Here is a 27,386-nt window from a genome sequence, read left to right on the forward strand (position 1 = left end):
TTCAGCAGTATGTCCCTGAGGAGGCAGCACACCATAGGATTTTCTCATGCGACACTGGCAAAGCTCCTACCTTCTGTGCTGAGAGGAACAGGACCACAGTTGTCCTGAACCAGAACTGCTCAGATCAGTTTTCTTCATGTACGAACAAACTTTATGAACCTGTAACTATGCTTCAGAACCCTGTTGATGTTCAGACAATGGTCTAGCTTGCAAGAGCCTCATTTACTCTCATTTACTGGGAGTAATCACTCCCAGCTGACAACCTCCAGACTGGAAGTTTTACTGTTGCTGAGGAGATGGAGATAAGTTGTTTCTCCCATTTGTTATCATCAATGCAAGGATTCTGTTGCATTGCCGGCTGTTGCTGCCCAGTTATTTTTCAGAATAGATTCAGCTCCTTACCCTTCACCCTGCTCTAGTTTTCACTTCAGGTATGATGATCACAGTCATTATCAGGCAGGTGGAGCCTCTAAAAATGGTGTTGCAGTGCTGGAGCTCTTCCACAGGCTGATGATACTGTTGGTGTCATCACCAAAGTGGCAACCCTCTTCTGCTACCAGAGCATATGGGCTTTAAGGCACCTCTGTCAAGGTGTAGGAGATGCTTACAGACACCAGAGCAACAGCTGAAGGGAGGAACAGTCCTCCTCTAACTACAGTGCATGAGCAAATACTGATCAGTAGTACAGATCTTTGGGTAATAACAAGATTAAGTAATTCAGCATGACTGGGCTAGATGTAACATCTGGGCATGCAAAGGCTTGCATGACCATGTCTGTCAGGCAGGCAGCAGGGTACAATCCCTTCTCCGCACAAGTGAACTGGACTGGCCTGTGGCCTTGGGGAATGCAATTCCATGGCTGGACTGTCCTTTTTATTATCAAGCTGCAGAAGTCCTATTTGGGCTTCTTAACCAAACATTACATTCCACCCGTGCTTCCCCTCTGTGCCAGCTCTGTCCCTGCAGCGCACAGGGCCCCATAGATCTGCACCAGGCAGTACTGCCCCACATTCCTGTGTGGGCACAAGCCTGGACGTAAAAGGCAGTAAGAGCCTCATGGCTGCCTTGCACTCACTGTCTGGAGAAACAATGAATTAGGCAGTACCAGCCTTACAAGGACCCAGTTAGGGCTGGCAAAAGTAAAACTAATGGCTCATGTATAGAAGTCACTACACAGGATGCAAAATGAATGCATGGGGTAATATCCTGAGCAGACATAAGCAAATAGGTGGAGGCTCAAAAGCAGGAAAAAACCTCCTGGTTTAGCCTAAGGATGACCACAAACAGTGTTGACAGTGATCACACTGAATTTATACCAGCCTTACAGTACAGTATGTTCAGGCCTAAGAGAAAGCCAAATAAACCAAGACAATAGTGGTACGGAAGAAAAAGAAAAAACTTGAAAGAAAGCACAAAGACTGGGTTAAATGATCAACGAAGTTGTACTGGTAATTTTGGTTTTTTTTCTTTTTAAGGAAATACAAATCTTCCACTAGTGCCCAAGTTAGTGAACTATTCAACTACCACTTGGCTACAGGCCTCTAAAAGACTGTTTCAGCTTGTCAAGGTGTGAGCCACATCTTAAAGGTAAAAAAAAATTGAAACTAGAACCATCAGTGGATGCCCCCGATCTCAAAAGTCTGACGCTCCTTCTTATTTAAATTAAATTTATTGAATTAAAATAACTAAATTCAGTAATTATGAAATAATTAAATAAGTAATCCAAAATAAATTTAAAATAATTACATTAAAAGAAATTATAAATTAACATTCTCCAACTGCCTAGTTGTCAGCCAGTTTTTTTCCTGCCAAAGGAATACGGTCCCAAAGCTGCAGCAACTGCTCTCCAACTTGTGGTTCCAGCTCCTAGAAATGACCAGGAAATTCAAGAAGTTATTTGCATTTCTACTATTGAGCATACAGAAACTATTTATTACCAGATTGTTAGATGAGGTTGCTGGTGATCGCTTTCAACCTTTCTGAAAGAGCTCGTCCCTTTTGCTATTGAGACAAACATTAGAACTCACAGCAGAGCAAGTTTTTTTTACTAGGGCTCAGCAGGAGATAAAAACTTTCATAAGCCACCGTGGCCTACAAGTTTTTGGGGGTGTTTTTGTTCACAGTGAGATGTCAGTTCTCTCAAAGTTAATTCCCAGTGAACACACTACCACCATACACAAGAACAGAGGCACCAGATACTATGTACCTCCCACAGGTCACTCACTAACTAACTAAAAATCATTATTCTCCACATCTTTTGAGTTGAATTCCATCAAGTGTAGTGGAGAATGTGGAAAGAGAGGTCATAGGAAATACAGTGGCCTTTCCTTGTAATTCTGTTTTCCTGATGCTTCCAGCTGGAGAAAGGTTTTTGGAGAAGTAATGAGAAGATCACACAAAAACTTTAGCTCTTGAATCATCAAGATGTTTTGACAGGGGATGGGGAGAGGGCAGAAACTGCCACAGAGAAGTCTTGTGCCAATTCTTTGGCTTTTTGTAGTTGCATTTAGCTTTAACAAATAGGAGAACTCTCCCAAGTTTTACTCTACCTCAAACCACAGGATTCTCTTCAGGCTTTGCAGAAAAACCCTATAACTATGAACAGTTATTTGGGTGTGACAGACTATCTCAGAGAACACCAAACAGGGCCCAAACCTCAAGGACCGACTTAGAGACTAAAAAAAATCACCCCAAAAAATCCTTTTTGGGAGCAACCACTTTTAAAACATTTTTAAAACACATAAGCAAGAAACTGTTTTGATTTTATCAAAACGTCTCCATTACTTCAGCAGTAATTCAGTGTTAGCTGAAGGTACAACATACCAATGAACTGTGATTCAGATTAGCAGATACATGAATAAGTGGAGCTAAATGTCAAGGCTGAACAAGCTAATAAAAATACACAGTTCTATCAAGTAAAGAAACCGTGAGAAGAGCATAGCATTACCTGACCATCTCTACTTATCTGTACTTTCTTACTGTCATTCCATGGGTTGAGCAAATGGTGTGCAAACTGAAAAGGAATGCTTTCTTTTCTGATCCAGTCCACCTTAAATACACCTCCGAAACCAGCAGATCCCCAGTCTTGACTCTTCTCACACCCAATTGCTGAACCCATTCTAGCAAAACCCTGGGACAAAAATGGAAATATGAAAGAACAGACATAATTAGACCATCTCTGTCTACAGCAGAATGAAATAAATGACTGAACATCCTATGAAACTTTCAAAGTAGTTTCAAAGTGATTCACACACTCTCCACCATGAAACTGGAGCTTTTAAAATGTTTACATTTTAAAAGCTGGAAGTATCACTTGTTTTTCCACTTCAAATATGCCTTATAGGGTTTGACCATAAGGAGTATCTCTCAGTGACAAAATTATCATTAAAGGTTTTTTAATCTTTGTAACAGGTTAAAAAGCTGCTGCAAAAACACTTGAAGCAGAAGAAAATCAAGATGAATATTTTACTGCGGAACAGTCCATTAGATACTCATATTCCTTGTTACCTGTAGGTAGTTTTTGTAGAAATCCGTTTGTTCCTTCCCACGTTCCCTCTATGTCAACAACCTTTCACACAGAATTAAGCGTGTAGGTGTTCTTCAAAGAAAGAACTCAAAGTTGCTTTTAAATCCTTCTCCAGAGCAGCAGGATGAAATTCCAACAGGACAAGTATTCAGAAAGAAAATGAAGGCACCCCCAAACCCAAGAGAGCATCTAATTGATTTAAGGACACCCTGACTTGCCCACACACCAAACAAACCAAAAAATAAGGCAACCCCACACCAAATGTAGCAACTATTCAAGTGAATTGATGCCAGTTAGGACTTAGCAGTCCCAAAGATGCAAATTACCAGCACATAGCGCTGTTTTAAGACATGCACTCCTAGATAGCTGACGCCAGACTTAAATGAAAATAATGGAACAGAGGAAAGAATAAATATGGAATAGGAAGACACAGCTGGGACAAGATAAGATTAATAGGGAAGTTAATTTCACATTCCTGTGAGGGTTCAGTGCACTGTCAAAGCTGGAAGGGCAGGGCAACATCAACCACCTCCACTCTTGACTTCTGTGTGTCTTCCCCTCCCAGCTTCCTTGTCTGAGAGCCCCAATGCAACAGCACATTTTCAGTATCAACTCACTTGCTGAAAATGACTTTCCAGTATTACCTCTGTATTTGCCAAATCACTGTACATAACATTATCGCTGCAGTCCTTCAGTGGTATAGCCAAGACAGCTGTGTTTTGGTTGGTTTGTTAGATTTTGAGGTCAGCTGACTTTTACACGTAGCTTATATAGGAAGAAGTAAGTTGAACTTTTGAATTTAGCTGAGTTTAGCTGGAACAACTGAGTTTAGTTGGCTCACAGCTAACCTGCAACTTTGAACTACCAGGTCCAGTCTTTAACTTCAAACTCACCACAGAACTGACCACAAGCTGTTGACAAATAAGTATCTCACTAGTCATGACATCAAGACACAGCTCTGGAAGAAACATGGCCAGCTTCCTAACTGGAAGTGAATAAAACCAGTTTTTATTAAAATTTTTAATACGGACAGGGATCAGTTTCCTGGCTTTAGAAAGGAACTAGAGAGGTTCCAGGAACTAGAAGTTCTTCAGCACTCAGTTACTTGACTGTAACAGTTTTTTCACTTACAATAGTTCTTCTGGCATGCAAAGAGTAGCAATTCCTGAATTTGTTAGGACTTGGGTTTTTTGTTTGTTTGGTGGGGGTTTTTTGTTTTGTTGTTGGTTGGTTGTTTTTTCCTGTGGTGGTGGTGTTGTTGTTGTTTTAGAGGATAAATGTAGAGTATAAACATTATTCTGACTCATGATGGTTGAAGGCAATTCCACCTCAGCCTCTAAGGGACAAACTGAGCTAACTTGGAGGCCGCATTTCAGAGAAGAATGAAATACTTTTTCTTCAGCAGACACAGGCATTTGCACAGTGCTCTGCTGCTCAGAAGGTCAGAAGTCACAAGCAAAGCTGTCCACTCTACACACAGTGATTTGCTGCACTCTGCTAAACCACCAGCCACTGCTAATATTTCGTTTTAGATTAGGACTCACCTGAAAGCATCCAGACCCTTGAACAGAAAATATTAAGTAAACCATGCTGCTCTCCCAAAAGGCTCCATTCAGTTTCCGTTCATTACTTGGCGTTGTGGACCATATGCCCTTCTGCTGAGAAATATCAATGTTTTGTAAGTTGCTACTTTTCATTATGAAGTACCGAACTGGCATATTTTGTCTTGGTGAAGGAGATTTGCAACCCTGGAAAAAATAAATTAAATTAATAACTACAATAAACCAGGCTTCAGTTCTAAAGTTTACACACATGAAGACAGAAATCCCTTGACAGTGCTTGTCCCTTCCACTTCCAGATTGTAAAAGAAACATAAAATCTATCAGCTGGTCCTATCTGAAATGGCCTTAAAATGTATTTCATGTCTATTTTACATTTTTTAAGCACTTTTCAACATAGTTATTCATCCATGAGGGGCAGAAAACAAGTAGAGCAGAATAGGACTAAAAAGTCTAGTGATTAATTACAATTTGTTGAAGGCTGCATGCCTTGAGATGACACCAAAATGAATCATCCTAGACTGCAGCCTATAGCACACTACTCGCATTTCTACCTTTATGAAACACATTTTCTTCCTTTTACATTGACTGAATTTAAAAGCTGAAAGACTAAAGAGGAACTACTAAATCCTCCACTGAGTCCATCAGGTTTCCTCTCAGTGATCTCTTTAGTATTACTGCAGTTTACTATTCAAGTATAAAGGGACAATTATTACAATAACCTCATTAAAAATGGGTAGTTTTTTTAAATAACCATCAGAAGAAAACCCAAGCAGTCATATTAAAGCAGATTACACAATACTTAAAGAGAATCAGTATCAATGTATGCTGTTACAGAAACAGAGAAAGGCAGAATCCAGAAACTTCAGAAGTGCATGTGCAATATATTAGTTCATTTGAAAAAAAAAAAAAGTATACCTTCACTGTTTATTAGAACAAGTTTTAAAAAAAAGTCTCATTTTTTCTACTTTGGATTGCTTTACCTCAGCGGTCTGCAAATATTAATTTTACTGTATTAAACTAGTGTAACAAGGCTATTTAGTGTAGATCTTACATTCCAGAAGGAAGTATTATTCAGCTTTTATCAATTTAAAGTTAGGTTAGTTTCCTAGTTTATCAGTAAAATACCTAATAGCTGCAGAATGAGATCAGTAAGAAATTCGATTACTTTTGAAGAGCAGGGTGGTATGTCTGAGAACTCTACCTTTCCAGTTACTGAAGGTGAAGGACTAGCACAGGGGCTGGGATAGCTACTGCTGTCTGCAGGCTTCACTGAAGACTGAGCTGACCTGTCATCTGAGGATCGCCTGGAGAGCAGAATGTCTTTTTCTTTGTACTTCTTTGGCTGGTGGAGTGCAGGAGATGTAGCTTTCACTGCAACTCTAGAAAGGACATACCTTGAGTTTCTCCAATGGTCCCCAAAAGTTCACATCAACCTGTCGGCCTATTGCATAACCACATGTGATACAGCAACTACAGAATATATTAAACACTAACTAAACTACCCGTACTGATCATGCATTGTTTTTGAATGCTACCTCTTCTGCTATGTATCAAAGATCACAATTCTCAGACAATATTCCTGACTGCTCTCTCAAACAGCAGGCCCAGGTATGAACTACTTCTCAGCGAAATCAAAACTCCAATGCCACTACAGGACAGTATCAAACCTTTCAACTGTATGTCCAGTGCTTCTACCTCCTCATTATTAGCAGAAATTCAAGTGATGCTTTTATAGATGAACTGCAACCTACAATGTCTAGAAGACCTCAACATCTTACTTTTCAGCATTAGAGGAGTCAGAGAATTCGGTTTCTGCTGAGCTTTTTTTGCTGTTGGTTGACCTCCATGTAGATGCCAAAGGAAGTTCTTCACAAGTCACAGGTCTTGGTCTCTGGCCAATTCCTGAAGGCTGCTGCAGACCTGCAGACTGTTCTTCAGCACTCAGAACAGCTGTAATTGCTCTCACAGTTGTTTCATCAACTTGGGACCATGGTTTAGAAGGAGCTCGCATACGACGCAGAAATAAGCTGTGCCACTTCTGCCTGAGCTGCAGCAGCATACCAGCAGCCTGTAATGAATTCCAGTTCTGTTAAAGACTGATACAAATTAGATCAGCCAGTTAAGAGTAGCCTGTATCTTTCTTACCAGGCAGCACTTGGCATTCCAATATGAACAGGGTCCAAACTGAAAGGCAAGACTAAGGTCTTGTGGAAGGGGAATAACCTCACATTTAAACTAAGATGTTAATTTACTTTCCTTTCCTTGGGTGCAAGGTAATTTTTGAAACATTTCATTTAGCTCTCTACTAAATTGAACATTGTATTGTAAACCCACAGTTTTCTTCCTCCTTTTTATCTTTCTAGAAAACCCAATCTTTTCATGCTTTATGCTCTTCTTCTCAAATCAGGCTATATTCATGCACTCTTCATTCACACCTGATGAAAAAAGAGCTGTAAGTGACATATTTCTCTTATACAGACTTCTTAAATGCAGTGACTGAGTTTAAAAGACTATAGTCTAATTCCCATGTTATCAGAAATGCTTCCATGAAAATAAAATTTAAAAAAACCAATCTTTTGGGTATGTCTAGGAGAGACACTATTCTTATTACAGCTGCTAAGTTCAAGTGCTTCATAACCCATAAACTACTCTAACTCCTACCACAGCCACAGCTCCTCAATGACCTAAAGACTTCTATTCCAAAGAGGTTTTTATTTCTCCTTCCAAAATCTGACAGCAACTTTCTTTTAGCAACTCCAGCTTCAGGTGCTCGTTTTTTGATCTGATTCTTGTTATCCTTTCAGAGAAGATAAAAAACAGTATGCCAGTGGGACTGTTCTGCCAGCTCCTGTTCAGATTTTGGCTATCCCAGCTCCTGCTATGGCCTGATGGAGCACCATGCAGGCAGGATGGGAGGCCAGAAGGAGCAGAAGAGCCATAGTGCAGCCACTGTCACCTGCAGCTTGCTGTCCCCTGCAGCCATTACCTTTTGTCTGGCCATCACTTCAGAATCTGCTGACTTGTGGAAAGGGATCAAACTGCCAAGCTCAGACATATAAAACATAATTACTGCCCAAAATTTTTTGGAAGCAGATCCAACAGCAGCTGGACTGCTGAGACCTTCCTGCTCCTGAGTGTAACACATAGGATGGAGGAAGAGGGATAAGCACTCTCACCGTTGGCTTAGGTGACTAACTACTTTTCCCCTTTTTTCATAGGTGCAAGACTTGAACATTATGGGTAGTAAGTTATGAAACCTTACCCCTTGGATGTTGAATACGTGACTTTACAAAACAGACAACTCAGGGCAAAAGGGGATTGAGGCCCTGGTTGTGTAATTCTCGATGAGCTGAAGAAATCAAGGTTAAATCACAGAGTAGGTTGTTTGAAAGACCCAAACGGACTGTGACATTCTTACAGAAAATTCTTGGTTACTCAGATGTTGCAAAAAATCTTTTTACATCTTTTTACAATCCTTCTACAAACATGGGAGGGATTTACTACTTACTTCAGGGTCCAGTCTGAGATGGAGCCACTCATCCAGCTTCAGTAGAGCCAGATTAGCATTTGTTTTGTCCTCCATCTCACTGTCACTGCTATCATTGGATACCGTTCCCCCTGAATGAAAGATAAAATGTGAATTAGCATTTCTGTATTATTTCTACTTATATACAAAAAACTGAACACTACTGCATTGCCAGCAATAAATATTTTTCCTTCTAAAATTGACTTTAAAATGTAAACATTTGTAAAACTTCTTATTTTCTGCAAATACACTTGGAAAGTCTTTGCTCCAGATAGCAGAAACCAAGTAGCCAGACCTGCTGAGGTTCATACTATGTAAACACCTGTACTAATGTGATCTAACTCGTGTACCTTCATCAATACTGACAAGCCATTATCCAACTTTTGCCTGAAGCTGTTTGTAAAACCACTCGTGCCTCTACTTCCTAGTAAAGCACCAGATTTAAAGACCCATTAAGAAAAAACCAAATTATGTATACATATGGATATTAATTAGGAATCCTTATTTTCTTAAAGTGCAATTCAATAAGCGTGAACACTGTTCTAAGGTTAACAGTGTAAAAGCAAGACAGGAAAGCTTCAGAAAGAAGTTGGACTTTTAGTTTGATTCAAACAAGGAGAACTTGCAGCAATTACTTCTGCTTCTATTCATACATGACTCAACTGAAATAAAAAAATAAGAAATTTATATATATATTCTTTATTACTTACAGTTAATAGTATAGCTAACTGACGTTAAAAATTGTTAGTAGAAAGTATCTTGAAAATGCATGTCGCAGAAAGAAGCCATATGACTTTTTGTCATATTGATTGTTTCTAAATTATTCCATTTTAATAATGTGGTTCAAATAATGAAATTACGTAGTCTTTAGAAAAAGAACACACATACTACACTTCTCAGTGCTACTATTATCATTAAACATTGTGGCTGCATTCTTTCCCTACAAACTATACTGTCATTTCTGAGACTCCGAACTGTGTAATTTATGGACATTAATATGTAAGGAATCTCAAAACGGAGAGATTTGTTACAGAGCCCATAAACTCTTGAATAGCTACAGAAACTGTAACTCTCTTGTCTTCAAAATAAGCCAACTTACGTATTAAATATTTTTGAAAAACAGGCTTTCCACATCCCATACTAGTGCATATCGGTGGAAACATCGGAAAGCCAGACTCCAGTGTACCTCGAAAGGATGAAGATGCCTGCAAGGCATTACTTGGCAGTCTGGCCGGTCCACAGAAGAGGGACACGGTGACAGGTGTCACAACAGAGCAGCACCTGATGTTTGCTGTCTTGTGAGCTCTGGTCATTTCGTCATATATAAGCCAGTCTGTAGGGAGGGCCTGGATGGCTGCAGCTTGTCCATTTGCTGGGGGAATCTGTGCAAGAGCAGGTAAGATGAGGCTATTTTACCCCCTATTTGTAATTAACATAACTGATAACATATTTCTTATTTTATCCAGAGACATTCTGGATGCCTCAACCTGGCTGTGTTTGAGGCCAGGCTGCGTGGGGCTCTGAGCAGCCTGGTCTAGTGGAAGGTGTCCCTGCCATAGCAGGGGGTTGGAATGAGATGAGCTTTAAGGTCCCTCCCAACCGTAACCATTCAATGGTTCTGTATTTGTAGAAATAAATACATATATCATTATATACCTATCAATATATACAAGCAAATAAGAAAGCACAAGAATTTTAAAAAAAAAAGTAATAAAGAAAGAACCAGACTCAAGTTATCCAACCACCTTGGAAAAAATATTTTGCTTTAAAAAGTGATCTTAAAAAAAAATCCATTTCAGAGCAGAACTTCTTGGTATTAAGAGCAGGGATCATTACATGTTTAAAACAATTTTATAACGGGGATGTAGTGGGGGGGTGGTTGCCATTTTGTCTTGTTCCATCTGGAGAAAGGACTAATTGAAACAATGGAAAAATTAACCAACTCCAACTCCAGCAACCGGAAAAAAGAAAAGAAAATATTTAAGTATTTTCTAAATGTGTAGTGTTTAATGCCCATGCTTTTAACATACTGACAACTAGAAAAACATATTTCTAAAATGTTTCTTACAGTATAGTGCTCTTTTTTGTAAACTCTAAATTTAAATTTTACCTTTTTATGCTGAGATTGACCAAGAACGGAGGTAGGATGAAATCGCACTTTCTTCTCCTTTGGTTCAGTCAAAACCAGGCTTTCTCTGTCCACATGCACAAGATTGGGATACATGCCTGCCACTAAGGCAGCTTTAATTACAGCCCAGTTCTCAGAGTTAGTATTGACATCTCTAATATCAGCTCCTCCTCTGGCTCTCACAAAACCTGACAAAAGAACAGGAGAAAATGGTGCCATGTTAGCTCATGTTTGGTTCTCAAAAGGAATTTGAAAATAAAGGTGAAATAAACTACTACTTTGTTGCATTTTTCACCACTGCCAGCCTTAACATCACCAAGAAGAAACCATTACACTGAAATCCTTCCTGAGAAGGGAGTTTATACTAACACAGAATACATTTCTTTCCGACAATACAAAGACATTTCCTGTAAGAATAATTTATTAAAACATAAACATCCAAAAAAATATATCTCAACACTGAAAGGCAGTGGATGAGGGTGCTTTCAGTTAGATTATCCATATCTCTTCATCTATACCATACCTGGCATGAACGTGTACTGTTCCGTTTCAGATGAAGTAAGGAAAATTACACCAGTGAACATGATTTTTGGTACAATTTCTATATAGGAGAATATATGACTTTAAAACTAGGTGACACTTTTTTCTAAGCTATTTACCTGAGGCTCTAAGCTGGCCAAGCAACTGTGTTCTCATTCCTACAATGATTTCCATCGTGGCCTGGGACAGGAAGTTCTTTTCACAGAAGGCTTTCTCCCAGCCATCACTGCGTGCCTTCTGCCATGCCTGAAAAGATTTTTTACATTTGCCTATCAATTTGATCAGCTAAAGTTTTTTTTATTACATTTATGTCAATACAATGAAGGCAAAAACCACTCTGAAAATGAATGTATCAAACTCGATTTTTTTTCTGGTTTAGGAATTAGTTTCTCTTTACCTGTTCACTACAGTGATCACTATGTGAAGTTAAAATCATTAAGTTAATGAAGATCATTAAACAGAGATCATGATTTGAAGTGGAGTAGGAAATAAAGAGGCACATTGTTGAAACATTCAGAATTTTATAATGTTTGAAAATACCAACAAAATCTACCATAAAAAGTGTCCCCTCACAAATTTGTGAGTCCAATACAGAAGAAAGCCCCTAGGCAAAAATAAGGTCTTTTCCAAGGACTTAATTGCAGCCGACCATTTTACATCCAAGGCACATTTTTTGCCTTGATGGGTGATCTGTTGTGATTAGTACTCTCAGAATGAAATACTACCTGGAAAGCCCTGAGCAGGGCCATGTGGTCACTGAACGTCCCTGCAGCGAAGCGCTTCCTGCACAGCATGGCTGCACGCTTTTGGGAGGCCAGCATGGGCAGGACAAAAGGGTCGTGGCAGGCAAGAGCACAGGCAATGGTCAGAACAGGGTCCAGGCACTTGAGAACAACAGCATACAGCACCATTTTACCAAGGTGTGGCTCTACAGGTAGCTCAGTGAGGTGATAACCGAGCTCAGTGAGATCTTCCCAAGGGTCCATGGCATCTATGGTCTGTTTATAAAAAAACCCAACCAAATAAACAAAGGAGAGGGGGACAGGGACGGTGGACAAAATTAATTTACAGTGAAAGCTGAAAGGATGTGAATACTGGACATCAATTAGACTTGTTCCCAAACACTAAAAAAGCCAGTCAAACTAGTAACAGTTTGAGAAAAGATTTGGAAGCACTCTTTTCCCGTGACATGGAAAAACACAACACCACACACAAAATTAAAAGACACATTAAACAAAAATTCAAAGCATCCTTACATAATTAAAAACAGTTTCAGTACAAACAGAAGCCAGGAAGACAGGCTGCCACACCACAAATACAGAATCAAACACAATTCCCATCTAAATCTGTTCGTTTCCTGACCTTAAGCATGTGCACAGCATTTCTCACAATTACAGTAGGAGGAGGATCGGGAGCTTTCATAAGAAAGTCTACAATCGGACAATTAACTGGAGCCAGAAGTTTTGTGTATAAACAAATCTCCTGCAAGTTACAAGACAGAACAAAAAAGGTTACCAAGATTTTTTGAAACAAACCACAAACATGATGTTTTGAAATTAACAGTATGGTTTGATGACATTACAAAAACTTTTTAAGGTTATAATTTCTAACTGAACATGCACCTGAAGTGGCATTCTTAGAAGTTCTGGAGACTGAAATTCCAGCATATTCTGAAATCGAAGCCTGCTGAAGAGACGAAAACATACTCCAGGCTGACAGCGCCCAGCCCTTGAAAATAAAATATAGGAAGTTGCGAAAATTAGAATTTCTTTCTCAAAACAAAACCAACCAACTAAAAGCCAACACACTAACACAGAAACTTAGAATGGAAAAGTAGAAGCAGTTCCATGAAGAAGGCGTCATTAGCATAAGTCATGCACTAAGTGAGTTTTCCAATCGTGCACTATTTTTGATACCATGGTCATTTTTTATTGTAATTTTAACCTAACACTGAGAAATCTGGAGAAACACAACCAAGGCTTATCTTACTCAAGTGCTGTGGGTTTTTTGCTAACCTAAGACCAATCCAAATCTCAACTGTCCTTTGCTATAAGGAATCTAAGTTGCAAATTTCATTTCCCCCGTTCACATCCCCCAAACAGAAGTTACCCTTGGAGTAAAAGGTGGCATGAAGATTAAATAAGTTGTGAGCAAAGGCACAGAGACAGCAAATTCTCACATTCACACACAAACAGCAGTAGCTGAATGCCAACATGACTGATTAAACAGGCATTTGTTGCTACATAAACTTCTCAGCCCTCACCCACAGCGCTGGGAAGAACATGAGCATGGCCTGTTACGTCACGCGTTAGTTCAGGAAAGTGAAACAGGCAGTCCTCTGCCCACAGACAAGGTGTGAAAACACCCTATTGGACACTATGACTGCTGTTGCTACATAGGAGAAGGAGGAAAAAGAACAAATCAATGGGGGGAAAACAACCTAGATGTTCAGGATATGCCTGAGCATCACTTTTACAACCTGGGAAATGACTCCAAGGAAATGCATGCTGACTCTGACCGATCTGCAGAGAACAAGCGTTGACCAGTGTTGGCCATTGTCCAACACGACAGTGGACAGGGCTAGAAGCAGTTATTATATCCTGCACTTTATTCTTAACATACAGGACAGTGGATATCTGCAAAAAACCAGTAGGAGACATTTATTACCTGCCTTTTCTCTGGATAGCACTGGCTTTTGAAATCCACCCCATTTTTAGCATTGTAACACGACTCAGTGCATCAAAAGACTTCTGTAAAGAAAAAGAAATGAACAGAAACCCAAGACTGAACAGGGTACACGAAATAAAAGTTACTAGTTACTTAGATTACCAACAACAGTTTTCTAAAAAACGTATGAAATAGTAAAAATACAGCAGCTTCTGGCACAAAGGTATTTTCTTCGTTTCAAGTGAATTTATGATGGTATCTTCTCTGCATTCTCTTTGTGATACACAGTTTTTGAAACTAAAGTTTTCTGGTCAATAGGTAATTTTAAATCAGTAAAAGATAGAGATTGGGTTTTCAGTCATCCCAAACCAAGCAAAAACACATTATTACACCAAATAAGGTTTTCCTTTTTGTCTCGCTTAGAAATTACCTCCTTATTTCCCTAGATTTGATATAAAATTACCAAAAATAATGTACTATGGGTACTTCAGAAATGTGGTGTGCGTGTCTCCTAGGAAATCCAATTTCATTCTCAAAGCCATACACTAGGTCTTAAATTGCCTCATTATGTTATCTCACTTTTCTTAAACAAGTAATTTGGGAATGGACATTCAACACACCGAAAATGTGATTAAAAACGTCATGGATTATATTTGGACTCAATACAGTAGTAGGACAAAAGGAATCACCAGTACTCTCTAAATCTCAGGAGGATGGTGGTCTAAACTGAGGACTTGTTTTAAAAATCAAACAGAAATACTAAATTAAAAAATAAAAAATAAAAAAAATCAAGATATCAACCTACATTTAGCTATTACAGGCGTTTTTAACAGCTAGCTATTTACAGTGTTTGTCATAAAACAAATGGAAGTTCAAACTTCTCTGTGAGCTCTACTGCCTGACAGGCACTAGCTCTCAGCTTACTGTAAAGTAAAAAAACCACGGTTCTCCAAAATTTATGCACCGTATTTTACAATCGCACTACGAACTTTACTTCCCAAAGAAAATTTAAGGCAGTCATACCTCCTTCACCTTGCCTGAGTCAATGACAAATACAACATCATTGACTGTTAGGCTGGTTTCTGCAATATTAGTAGAAAGAATCTGCAATAAAAAAACCAAGAAAAATGTAACTACAGTAATTGTAAAGGCAAAGGCAAAATAGATCCACGTAGCATTTGACAAAGCCCTCTGCTACTTGCAATTTTGCGGACGCCAGGAGGTGGAGTTTCAAGCACTTTCTTCTGATCCAAAGTCTGCACACTCGAATGAAGCATGAAAACTTGGTATCTAATGCAAGGCAAAAAGCACATTTTAAGGCTCCTTAAAAGGAACAATGAAAAGCCACAAAAACGAAAGGTTTTACCTGTGAGCATTATCAGCAAATCTCTTGTCATCAAAAAGAATGCGGTCCCTCAGGCTCACTATCTCATCGTATCCAGGAAGAAATATTAAAATAGCTCCTAAAAAATGAAGTGGCTTCGCAGAGTTAAACAGAAAATTCAAATATATGTCAGTGCCATGTAGACTGGCACTTAGAAGGTTTTAACTTCTTGGGATTTCTGAAAAAAGAGCACGATTCATCAGAAGCTGCATCCACAATTCACTGGCAGTGTGGGTGTTTACCTACCTGCATCACAACTATGACAGATGCTGTGCAGCAGGTGCATTATCAGATCCAGATCCACTTTTTCATCATCAAAACTGTGATGATAAGCTGTCAGTAGTTCTCTGTCCTCTTCACTAAGATCACTAGCACTTTTTTGGACCAGGGAACTTTCATCCAGTTTTCCAAATCCAAATGAAGCACTGTAATAGAAAATACACAGACCAGAGTCAAGGCTGTCCCCCTGGGGTTTGCATTCAGCAATCAACTCAAACTTTAGATCAAGACCAACATGACTACTGGTCTTGAATTTTAATTTTAAAGTGCATCAGAAGAGAATCACAATACTATTACTGTTCACTGATTTAAATGTTAAGCCAACAAAGCATGCAACTTCAATTTTTAGTGTTAACTTCTATTTTCTTAAACTTCATTGAAACACAACCATAAGTGAATGAAACTATAAATACACTTCTCATTTATCTGTTAAAGGAAAAAACATTTAAAAGATACGTATTTTCCAAAAATTCCCCACTACCAGAAACAACACTAAGAGAAATTATAATAATATAATCTTTACAAAACACTACCTCAACCACAACTGGAAGTTCATCCAAAAACAATTCTTGAAAGGCCTAGTATACATGCTACTTCTATAAAGTTTCTTTAATATGTCTGTTGTGCATCAGCAATATAAAGATAAAAACACACAACAGATTTGTTTCCAAAATACGCATGTGAAAATAAAATGGGACGTAGTATAGAATCAGCAAGTTGTGCAAACATAAACACTATGATATTGATCACAAACTTTTTTGTTAAGTAAGTTTGGTTTTGAAATATTCCTATTGTCAAAAGAAAGGTACTGCTATTCTGTCCAGATTTTAAACCATAAAAAGCTGAAAGCTGTTCTCATTAGTTGAACACAAACCTCAAATTTCCCTTCACCATGTTATACGCTTTCTGTAAAGCATTTACAGCTTACCTGTAGGATTCCAACAGATCAACCACCTCTGTCTGTCCAAAGTACCTAGCCCAGTCCACAGGCATCCTGAAAAAGTTGTACAAATATTTTTATTACATTTTTCACTTCAAAAGACAGATAAGAATAGCACATCATGCAAAGAGACAACTGACAATACACTTTTTAATCAATTTCTGTATTGTTTTAAGTGCTGGTATCGCTAGATCTGCCATTTCCCATTTTCAAGTGCCTGAATAGGTGTACAGCTATCTGATTTTTAGAAAACTGCAGTTCTTTACCACAGGAAAATGTCAGTTTTACACAGCAGTACATACAAATGTGCACAAGGAAATGAGGAGGAAGAATGTGCCATTCCTTTGAAAAGCCCTCACCAACATGCAGTGATCAGACATGCCTGTTTGCAGTACTCTAAGTCATTCCAAAAAGTCACCTGCCAGGTGTTTTCCATCAAAATGTGGGAAAAGATTATGCTACTTCATGTCTTTCAGAAGTTGCCCTCCTCACAAAGCAGTTCACTGTTTTACCTTTGAACTGCATTGCTCCCCATGTTTTTCAAGTGTTATACCAAATATCAGACCCCCGGATTCCTTATTCTTATCCTTCCATACTACAAGTACTTCCCTGTTTTTATGAAGAAGACACACTTCATGACCACAAAAGCTGTCTTTTTACAGATTCACAAATATTTTTACATGACACAACACATATAGAAACGTAACACAAAGGTTTTCTGATACAGGTAACTCCACCAAAATAAGAATCACCAAACATTCTGGTCCTGTTCAGTCAAGCCAGTGAAAAAGATTACAGTTTTTCCTCCAACCAGTGTCTTGAAGAAGATATATTGAAACCAAGTTTATAGCCTATGCTCAAGACTGTGTAATTAAGAATACAATTTAGAATTTACAGAAAACAATGTGCTCAAGGGAAGTTAGAAACTGTTTAGGCTGTCAAAATCTGTACTTTTTACAGCAGTCTGGTAAGTAAGCAAATTAATTTAGATGTTACAGAATTTTGTTTCTCTCTCCTATACTGACAAATAAATCTCTTTTGGGTTTTCTCTTTACCAGCCATTGGATGATTTGCAGTGGATACTTGCTCCCATACTGATCAGCTGTTCTACTTGACTCAAAAAGCCCCTCCCTGAAGAAATCATCAGAGCAGTTGCACCAGTTTCAGTGTGCCTATAATCAACTGAGAAGTAAAAAAAAAAAAAAAAAACAAAACACAGCAAACCAAATATAAATGTTATCTTTTAATCTAAGTCCGGTACAAATATTGCTTTCAAATTTCAGCCTAAACAGAATTTGTTTCCTCACTTTACCTCTGCAGTCACTTAATGTGAATTTAACACTAAGTGTTAATTCACTGTTCACTGTTATAGAAACCTAATTCACTGTTATAGAAACCGTTCTGTCAATACTTCCAAACAACAACAAAAACAACAACTAACTCAACAACTCATTAATTACTCTAGCCCTATTCATTTTTTCAGTAGGCATCAGAATGCAAAGGTAACAACATTTGAAACTGGAGATAAAAGTAGCCATAAAAATTTAAGAAAATTTGTGGTTGCTTTTTTCATGTTATAAGATCACAAACTTACCACTGACATTTTCAGTTAAAATGAGATGGAACAACTGAGCAAAGGAATCAATATCTTTATGCAACCAGATGTCAGAAAGACAAGAATCCATTTCTTTTACTATCCACGGTTCAAGGCAGTTCACATCCTTTTCAGTCTGAAGATAAAAAACAATATTGAACGATTAATCACTTCCAAGAGTTGTCTTTATTCTCATACATTACCCACAAAGCATCTGAATGGTTAGTTTTCCCAGGAACAATCAGAAATCCAGCACTCAGGTATCACTTAAAACATTGCTTGTGTCATATATAAGTACTTACACAACGGCAGTTAAGCCATTTGATCTGAGAAAAAGTTATGCACAACCACTGCATCTGAAAAGCACACTACAGATAGAGCAGTTCACCCTTATAAAGTAATCTTTAAAACATGGTAATATTCTCTGAGAGATTCTACAGCACTATCTTTAGAAAACAGATTTTAAATGGCCAGCATTTATACATTTATACATATATAATCCAAACTTCTCTTCCAACAAAATGAAAAGCTTACCAGTTGATTAAATACTGTGTCACCACCATCATCTAACAGACTGTACACTTCATTTGCCCTTGGAACAGATTTTTGTCTGCGAGATTCCATTTTGTTAGTGTTTTCCTGAGCAGAACACCACTCAGCAAGAGTGTTTCTCTGTTTCTCTTCTAGAATGCAAAGTATTTCCCAAGAAAGTTTTAGAGTCATCTTTATTTAATCCACTGTTTTCTTTTATTAAAAAATACTTATAGCAGGTTAAAGTTTTACCTATGGAACCTCTTTTATTTAGTCTAGAAGGCTGCTACCACTCCTACATAGATTACACACTTAAGGGTACCTAAAGTGCATCATTGCAAGCAAGTGCTATAAGAACAGGGTAAAACCCACCATTTTGGTGTTTAACCACCTAAGCCTCCATTATTCCAAATTACTACATTCCAAGGAGCTTCCTAAGTAATTAGGAATTATCTCAGCACAGACCTTTCTCCAGAAGTGGAATGCTGAAGATAAGTGACACAGCCCTGCATGTAACAACTAATTTTTGTATACAAGTGGAAGAAACAGTAGAAGACAGCAGTGTCTTAATTGAACTCTTCTATCCACAGTGATCAGAGCTGAGCACTGGGATAAACATGCAGTTAGGATTAGATGTTACAGCTTTGGGGTTTGCCTTTTTAAAAAATTTTCTTTAAATAATCACTAGGATCATTACTTGCAGTTGCCAGGAAAAACTTCTGAAGTAACGTATCTGCTTAAGCAACTGAAAACAAATCCTATTTAGTTCACAAGTGTTAAGGCTTCTGGGTTCCATATATATATAATTACATACATACATATACATATATATACACACACACACATATATAAAATACATGCATGTTTGAAGAGAGCAGTGAAAAACGTTACTAATAGGAAAAGCTTGTACATTTTGCGCAAGATGTACTAAATCCTGCCTCCTTTAACAGCTGCACTTTAATTTGCACCCTGAAGTACATAGGATCCTATGCTTCTTTAGTTTTTATGTTGCCAGAGCCCAAATTAGATGTAATTCTACACCGTTAATAGAATTAGAAAAAAAATGACCTAATTAGAAAAAGTATGACATTTGTCAACCGAAAGCAAAAAGAATGCACCCACTGAATCAAAAGTGCATTTTCTCTTTCTTTTTCTTTACATATTTAAATAATGTAAATACTGAGAGCTTAAAGATACTTTCTGTCATCTAATCGTGTCTCATTTCATTCCCTGACTTCGGAATTTAAACAGAAAATCATCCTATTAATAGTCTGTTCAATCAATCAATGGTTCCCATTTCCAGCCCTTATAATTAAGAAGTCCACCAACCTTCTTGCTTCTCTTTTTGGTATTTTACCATCTCCTTGTTTGTATATCCAGTGCTTCGTAAAATGTCCTCCAGAAACATCTCTTTCACTTCAAAAGGTCTTCCTTGGACTAAAAGTATGAAAAATCCATAAAACATCAGATATTCCCTAGCTTCACTTCAAACTTTTTTTTTTAAAATTATCTTCACTGGAGTTTATTTTCTTAAAATTCTACAAAACAAAACATTTCCAAAGTAAAACAGCAGCTACCTTGTTTCTCATTACCCTCTTCAAATAGATCAGGTATTACATAAGACGTTCATAAGACTGAGGGTCATTAACTGCGATTTGTTTTTAAGTGAGAGAAAGAAAAGAGCTGTTTTTGTTTAGGGTTACAAAGAAGAGCTCGCCAAGTAAGCCTGCCACCTGGATTAAACATGTAATTAATTAATAAGCAATTCATACAGATTTGTGCAAGATTCTACAAGGAGGCAATACATTCTTGTCTTGAACCACTTTCTTTCATGAGATGTGAGGAGACAGACTGATCTCAATGTCCTCAACTAATTCAGCAAAACTGGGCTTGCTTTACTACTTCTTGGCAGATGAGACATCCAAGTGGTCTTTACTTCCTAATCATTGAACCTGACTCCTTTTTCAACAGTGTTTTCAACAGCTTTTTTGTGGACATTCAAGGCTTCTTTTGGAATGAAGAATTAGAATCTCTGCATTTTGCTTTCTGGTCCCTTAAGCTGAATTTAGACCACTCAGATTTCCCTTCAGAAAGAAAAATCTACCGTTCACATACTTTCTGAAGCTGTGATAGAGCAAGTCTTCCAACACTGATCACAAACTCTGTGTACTACAGCAATCAACAACTACAAAATGTTCGTTTCCGTGGTCAACATTTAGTCAGCCATATTGCTGAAGGAGAATCAAACCTTTTTCGTTACATTACCAGACAAAAAATCCAAGGCCGCTTCTTCTAATTCTTAAATTTTAAAAAAAACAAAAAAAAAAACAAAACAAAACAAAAAAACCAAAAAAACCAAAACTTTTGAATTGGTATTGGCCTGTTACATAACCAGCATGACCTCTGTGGTAAACTGGAGAGACTGTCATCAGAATTTGCAAAAAAAAAAATACTGATCTGAAAGAACAGGAAGCTGCAAAAAGAGTTAACTGGAAAGCCACTCAACAATCACAACTGAGGCTCTCCCTTTCAAAAAAATCAGAGAACATGAAATCATGTGTAACTTCTAGATTCCTGTCTCCAACAAGTTGCAAACCTTATTTTACTAGGCTGAAATTCAGAACTGTGAAGTAGAAAGAAACACTTCTACCTGGAGAAAAAAAAAATAAAGAGGTTTCCTTTTTATGAACATTTGCTAAAACAAACCAGTAATTGATCCCACCCATTTCCTAAGACTGTTGAGATTGTTGTTTTAAAAAAGGCTGACATGCAGAGAGTCTACCTGATTGTCAGATAAAGCATTTATCTTAAAAGATTCTTTTCAAATCATGTCAAACTTGGGCATCACTGTTGAAAAAGAACGACGACTGCAAGGTGCAACTGGAGGTTGACCATGCGGAAAACCTGCCAGCCAGGACGGTTGGAAAAAAAAAATCAAACCCACAAAAAACCCCAATCTCCCACACATCTATGTTTTATCTTTACTAATGATCCGGCAAATGAAATTCAAACAGCAATAATGGAAACTTTTCTTTGCGTCTGAATGTAATGTAACCACAGATAACTGAGTCCGAACATAAACTAATAGAAATTGGATGTCTTTTCTGAATATTTACCTAGATGAACAGCTAGCCACTTCCTTGAAAACAAAGAACATGTGACTGAAGCATAAAACCCAATCTGCCCAGGCCTGTATTTCTGAAGTGAACAGCTAGAGTTATCTGTGTTTTATCCACTAACAACCTTTATGAGGCCTGAAGAATTAGAATCTCCTGGAATATATTCACGTGTATCACACTCAGGTAGATTCTAAAGTCCTGTATCACCATGGAGACAGCATTTCAATAACCTTTTCTTACTTCTTGAATTAAACATGGAAGGGGCCAGGACATATCTACACTTACAGAACTCTAAGTGATAAAAACACTTCACTCTGAAGTAGGCGCAAATAGTTAAGGAACAAGAAACCCGAATACACAAAGAGCAAGGATTGCTGTAACTCTCAGTGGATTCATCATGTGCCTTTACTCAGTTTAGTTTGCTACAGCTTAGTAAGATCTGTGAGTCTCAAGGCAGGCATATTCAGATTCAAGGGAAATACTTACTGTGTATTACTGGGCAGCTTCCAAAATACCTAATAAAAAGATTTGCATCTAGAGCAGCACTAGAAATAATCAGTTTTAAATTATTCTGGTTTTGCAGAACATCTCTCAGTTTTATTAGCAAGAAGTCGCTGAACCTATCCCTCTCATGTACTTCATCCTGTAACAAAAGGTAAAAAAACCAGGAGATAAACAAACATCACAGATTCAAGATCATAACTTCTGACAGACTTTTAAAAAAATTTAAATAAATCTTTTGGTGGCACATTACAGAGGCCTTAAAATGTGCAAGTCTAGTTTAAGTAAGGTGGTTATTCCAACAAGTTTTTACCAGAGCAGAGTGCACTGCAATGCACAAGCTATACACAACTTCAGAAGCCAAAGTGAATGTCTGAAACCTCTAATTTTGTATTTGAAGCCCACTTTCAAGAAAATGCCACAAACCACAAATCCTACCAATTTTAGTTTAGTAAATTCTCACTTCACAACTGATGAGCATTTAAAGAAATGAATGACACCACATAATCAGGAAAAAAGACAGATTGCTTACACAAGTCATACACAAAGCTTATCAGTTAAGCCCCATGAATGATTAACCACTTTTGTCATTCCTCTGCTTTGTTTTGTATTACAAATGAATGAAACAAGGACTTATATACAAGGTTGGTAGGTTGGTATCAAGAATGTACAGATCACTCTCATGCTTTTTTAACTTTGATTAACAGACAGGCACCTAAACTTAGTATGACTTTTTTTGTCTTCAGGAGCAGAATATTTAAATCTTGCCGTAAACTTTCTGGTTCCCCTTACTTATGAAATTCCACAATAGGAATATTAATACAATCATAAATGAACACACCTGAGTAATTTGCTAGCAATCAGACTGCACATTATTGTGAAAACACTGGGCAAACAAATGGACTGAAAATCTGGTATTGCTAAAACAAATACATGGTAACAGAAATTATGACACAATCACATTGTACCAAATCTATAAGCCTCCCTAAGGCTTTTCTGTTGACACAGGAAGTTCAGAAAAATTTACACTTCTGTCCTCCTTAGCTCCTCCTGATTCCAGAACTACTTATTGGCATGAACCTAAACCAATACATTTTTACAGGGAAAAACACAAACAAACACATAGAAAACCTCCAAAATCCACAAACTATGCATGCTCCACTACGGACTCAGAAAGTCTTTAAAGTTGATTCACATTCTACTGAACAAAAGTATCTAAAATGCTCAGCAAATTTAAATAAGGCAAGTGAGAACCTCATTTTCCAATTAACAAGCAAGACATACTGCTCCACCCCACATGATAGATCACGGGATGCTCACCACAATAACATGGGTCACAGTGGAGAGGGTGCTGTCTCCTGCCATCAGCGTGCGAAGGAGCATGTCATTAGTGCAGAATGTTACCAGTGTCTTTGGAGAAACCCTGTTGAACAGATCACAGCGACAGCTCAGGCTTTTTGTACCATTTAAAGGCTGCTAGCTTTCCATGGCTCAAGGATTAAAGGAGCTGCTGACCAGCAGAGGAATTACACTTCTCTCACTGAAGAACTCATGCATACCACTTGTTTTTAAGCTATGCTTATTCCCAGACATTTCCTAGCAATTCTTAATGCTTACACTTCAAAACTTCAGACAATGGATTGAGAAAATTAGATTCAAATTTTTATGAATAAGGAAGTTAAACAGAACCATGAGAAACCCTCCATGTCCTTCCGTTTACTGGAAAACTCCATGTGGAAAAACAGGTTCCAACTCTTCGGCATATGCTTGGATATAATAGCCTTGTATTTGCCTACATGTGGTGGGATGAGCCTGACTGGATGCCAGGTGCCCACCCAAGCCACTTTATCCCTCCTCTCCTGAGCAGGGCAGAGGAGAGGAAATACAATGAAAGACTCATAGGGTCAAGACAAAGACAAGGAGAGAAACGGGTCTCTCCCGTGGGAGACAGTCCTTTGTGAGCTGCTCCAGTGTGAGTCCTTCTCATGGGCTGCAGGTCTTCATGAACTGCTCCAACACAAGGCCCTTTCCACAGAGTGCAGTCCTTCAGGAACAGCCTGCTCCATCCTGGGACCCCCACAGGGTCCCAGCCCTGACAAAATTGCTTCCATGTGGGATCCTCTCTCCCTAGGGCCACAGGTCCTGCCAGGAGCCTATTTCAGCACTGGCCCCCCAGAGGATGACAGCCTCCTTCAGCCATCCACCTGCTCCAACACAGAGTCCTGCACAGGCTGCAGGGAAATCCATGCTGCACCAAAGAGCTCAATGGGCTGCAGGGGCACAGCTGCCGCACCACGGCTTCCACCATGGACTGCTCTGGCCCCTGGAGCACCCCATCCCCTCCTGCACTGACCTTCCAGCCCGAAAAATTGCTCTTCTCACATGCTGTCACTCCTCTCCTTGGATTGCTGCCTCTGTTGTGCAGGTCTTTTTTCCCCCCATTTCCCACTGTCCCAGAGGCACTACCATCATCACAGTCGGGCTCAGCCGTCTTGGCTGGCACTGGCTCTGGCACACATGGGGGAGGCTTCTAGCACCTTCTCACAGAAGCCACCCCACAGCTCCCAATGCCTTGCCATGCCAGCCCAAAACACTACAGGTGACTAAATCACAAAGTAATCAGCTGATCCTTTGTTTTTCACAATGTCGAAATACTGAAATGTTACTATTCTATACCTGTGGCCCAGTTAGCTGTGACAGTAAAAAAAAGCAATTATAATTTCTCCAGTACTGCCATCCTAAAGGAACTGAAAAGTTCTTTTTAAGAAAAGAAAAACTGTACTCTACAGCTCTTTTCTGAAAGGCAGTTAAGAAAGCTCAACAAATTAGACTTCTGTGTTACTGTAAACACCTCTAAACACCTCCTCTCTGGATCTTCTTTGGACACAGCTGGAAATATTGTCATCTCTCCCTTTTAGTCTTTCTCTGCAGTAAATGTATGGATTTTTCTCAAGCTGAGTTTTTTGCACTGCTTCCAGTAATTCTTCCATTTTGATCTGACTTTGCTCCTCTTCTGCCAGCATAGTATTTCCACACATTAATCATACAGCTTATTTGTGATACATAGAAGACACTAGTTCTTCTAAGCCTTTAATAGCCTTGTGAGCTTTCATACACATACTTACCGGTTATTTTGGCTTTGTTGTTCAAGCACATTCATTTTCATTAGCTATGTGTGACCTTTGCTCAATCAAGCAATACAACCTTTTGCCATCTTCTCGTCACACATATCCCAACCATTGCCCCTTCCCTGAAAAGTCACTGACCATGCAGTTCAAAGATGTAAAAACCCCACACAATCCATTCACACTCTGCTTTACAGACAAACTCATCAAGTGATACTGAAATCTCTGCTTTTACATCATTTCATATCTTAAATACAAAAGCTGAAGCAGAGTAAATTTAACCCAAACTGGACTGGTAAATAACGCTGAGCTTCATCACTTGCCTTCCAATTTTGTTGTTTTCCCTATCAACTCACACTATGTAACATTTGTTACAGTATGCTGATCTTCCTACCTACCTTCAAAGCTTGCAGAATTCTTGGATCCACATATGTTAAAAGCAGAAGAGGGGAAAAAAAAGAGAGGAAAGTGTAGACATGATCTGAAAATCAGACCGGGATTTACATGTACACAGTCCCTAGAAGGAATCTACAGAAAGCACTTGAAATTCAGTTCTATGAGACAACCTACTACATAAAAGTGCAAAATATAGGGAGAAAGCTGTCCTTTACACTCTTAAGTATTCTTTACCTGCAATAATATATCCAACCTTTATGAGGTTGCATCTCAAATGCATTGCAGCTTAAATGCACGTAAGATTTATGATACCAACTCAAGATCAACTGGTAGTTAGAAATATCTTTATACCTGCTTTCTAACCGGATCTGGTAACCAATAGTCTGGCCAATCTTCTCTCTTCTTTCTGCTGCCACTCTTTCAGCCACAGCAACAGCTGCTAAACGTCTTGGCTGACTGCAAAACACACGACAGGCAGTTCCATTCTTGTAGCAGTCATCAAGGATAAACTGAGGGATCTGCAAAGAGGTGGTTCAAATTTACTTTTGGAGAAAGTCACAGCCTTTTTAGCATGGTGAAACAATTTACCTGCATCTCAGTGTAACACAAATTGCAAAAGACTTTTCAATAGGATTATCACTGCAAACATAACTGAATGGACAGAAAATAAATTTCCACATATAACCTGTTAAGGTTTTGGTTTTTTTTTTTTAAGTTGAAGTCTCTCCCTCCTGCTTCAGAGCAATCTATAGAAAAAAAGCCCTGTAGATAATCTCTCATTTTAACACCTAAAGTATACTACTCTGGGTAGTAAGAATAGAATTAGACTTTGAAGAAAAAGGGCTATAGTGACATCACAGCTACTGTCCCTCCAACATTTTGTATTGTGTTAATGAAAAACATGTATCTATCAGAAAATTGTGAGGAACCATTTATGCTTTTAGTACATATCTGCTGCCTTAGTAATTAAAAACTAATAAAGTGAATTGGAACACAAGATTTTCAATCATACAGGAAAACAAAAGCCTTAAAACAGCATTAAAAATCCCTGATTACAAATATTACAATATTGGCATTAGTTTAGTATCAAAGCTGTTATCTTTTTTATTTCATTAACGAAACATACTTGAGTAGTTTTTCCTGATCCCGTCTCTCCTAGAATTAACACAATTTTATTGTCCTTTATTACTCGGACAATTTCTTCCTGTTTTTCAAGAACTGGTAGTGACTGCCTGAAGGAATCAAACTCTGATTCCCCTCTTTTCACTGGGATCTGGGGGATACCGTCATTAAGTCGACCACTTGTCTTGTTCACTTCTTTGTTTTCTGTGAAGAGAAGTTAACAATTAACTAAGATACACATAGAGGAAGGTCACTAAAACACTGCTCAAAAACTGGACTTAAAAATTAATGTTCCTGACTTTTTATGCATCCCTGTGGCTAAAGTGATAAACCCTTCACACATTTAGAAGTCGTATTTATAGCAAGGTGTCCTGTTATGGTGCTTGAAATAGACATTTTTCAAAACAGTTATTACTTTCATAGGTATTTTGAACAAAACCAGACTC

General features: G+C 38.3%; 1 protein-coding gene across 5 annotated transcripts in view; it reads right to left on the minus strand.

Annotated features, from left to right (window-relative positions):
• Positions 1–1,423: 1,423 nt before the first annotated feature.
• YTHDC2 (YTH N6-methyladenosine RNA binding protein C2) overlaps positions 1,424–27,386 on the minus strand; it is a 28,881-nt gene continuing 2,918 nt past the window's right edge. The window contains exons 4-29 of one of the 5 annotated variants that reach the window (XM_085041993.1): positions 26,945–27,144; positions 26,170–26,336; positions 23,618–23,720; positions 22,283–22,439; positions 20,007–20,114; positions 18,681–18,829; positions 18,147–18,282; positions 17,608–17,734; positions 16,541–16,606; positions 15,580–15,758; positions 15,316–15,412; positions 15,152–15,239; positions 14,973–15,053; positions 13,950–14,032; positions 12,905–13,010; positions 12,645–12,764; positions 12,008–12,280; positions 11,402–11,528; positions 10,725–10,930; positions 9,801–9,996; positions 8,597–8,706; positions 6,867–7,156; positions 6,290–6,467; positions 5,071–5,274; positions 2,948–3,130; positions 1,424–1,866 (exon numbers count right to left, since the gene is read on the minus strand). In XM_085041993.1, the coding sequence (XP_084898119.1) occupies positions 1,783–1,866; positions 2,948–3,130; positions 5,071–5,274; positions 6,290–6,467; positions 6,867–7,156; positions 8,597–8,706; positions 9,801–9,996; positions 10,725–10,930; positions 11,402–11,528; positions 12,008–12,280; positions 12,645–12,764; positions 12,905–13,010; positions 13,950–14,032; positions 14,973–15,053; positions 15,152–15,239; positions 15,316–15,412; positions 15,580–15,758; positions 16,541–16,606; positions 17,608–17,734; positions 18,147–18,282; positions 18,681–18,829; positions 20,007–20,114; positions 22,283–22,439; positions 23,618–23,720; positions 26,170–26,336; positions 26,945–27,144 (3,818 nt within the window). In that variant the 3' untranslated portion in view covers positions 1,424–1,782. Of the gene's footprint in view, positions 1,867–2,947; positions 3,131–5,070; positions 5,275–6,178; positions 6,468–6,866; positions 7,157–8,596; positions 8,707–9,800; positions 9,997–10,724; positions 10,931–11,401; positions 11,529–12,007; positions 12,281–12,644; positions 12,765–12,904; positions 13,011–13,949; positions 14,033–14,972; positions 15,054–15,151; positions 15,240–15,315; positions 15,413–15,579; positions 15,759–16,540; positions 16,607–17,607; positions 17,735–18,146; positions 18,283–18,680; positions 18,830–20,006; positions 20,115–22,282; positions 22,440–23,617; positions 23,721–25,820; positions 25,840–26,169; positions 26,337–26,944; positions 27,145–27,386 lie in introns of those variants that run through there. The other 4 variants (XM_085041999.1, XM_085041998.1, XM_085041997.1 and 1 more) reach the window with 4 other exon arrangements.

This window comes from Lichenostomus cassidix, chromosome Z, assembly GCF_008360975.1.
Source record: "Lichenostomus cassidix isolate B80296 chromosome Z, HeHo_3.0, whole genome shotgun sequence".
NCBI lineage: Eukaryota > Metazoa > Chordata > Aves > Passeriformes > Meliphagidae > Lichenostomus > Lichenostomus cassidix.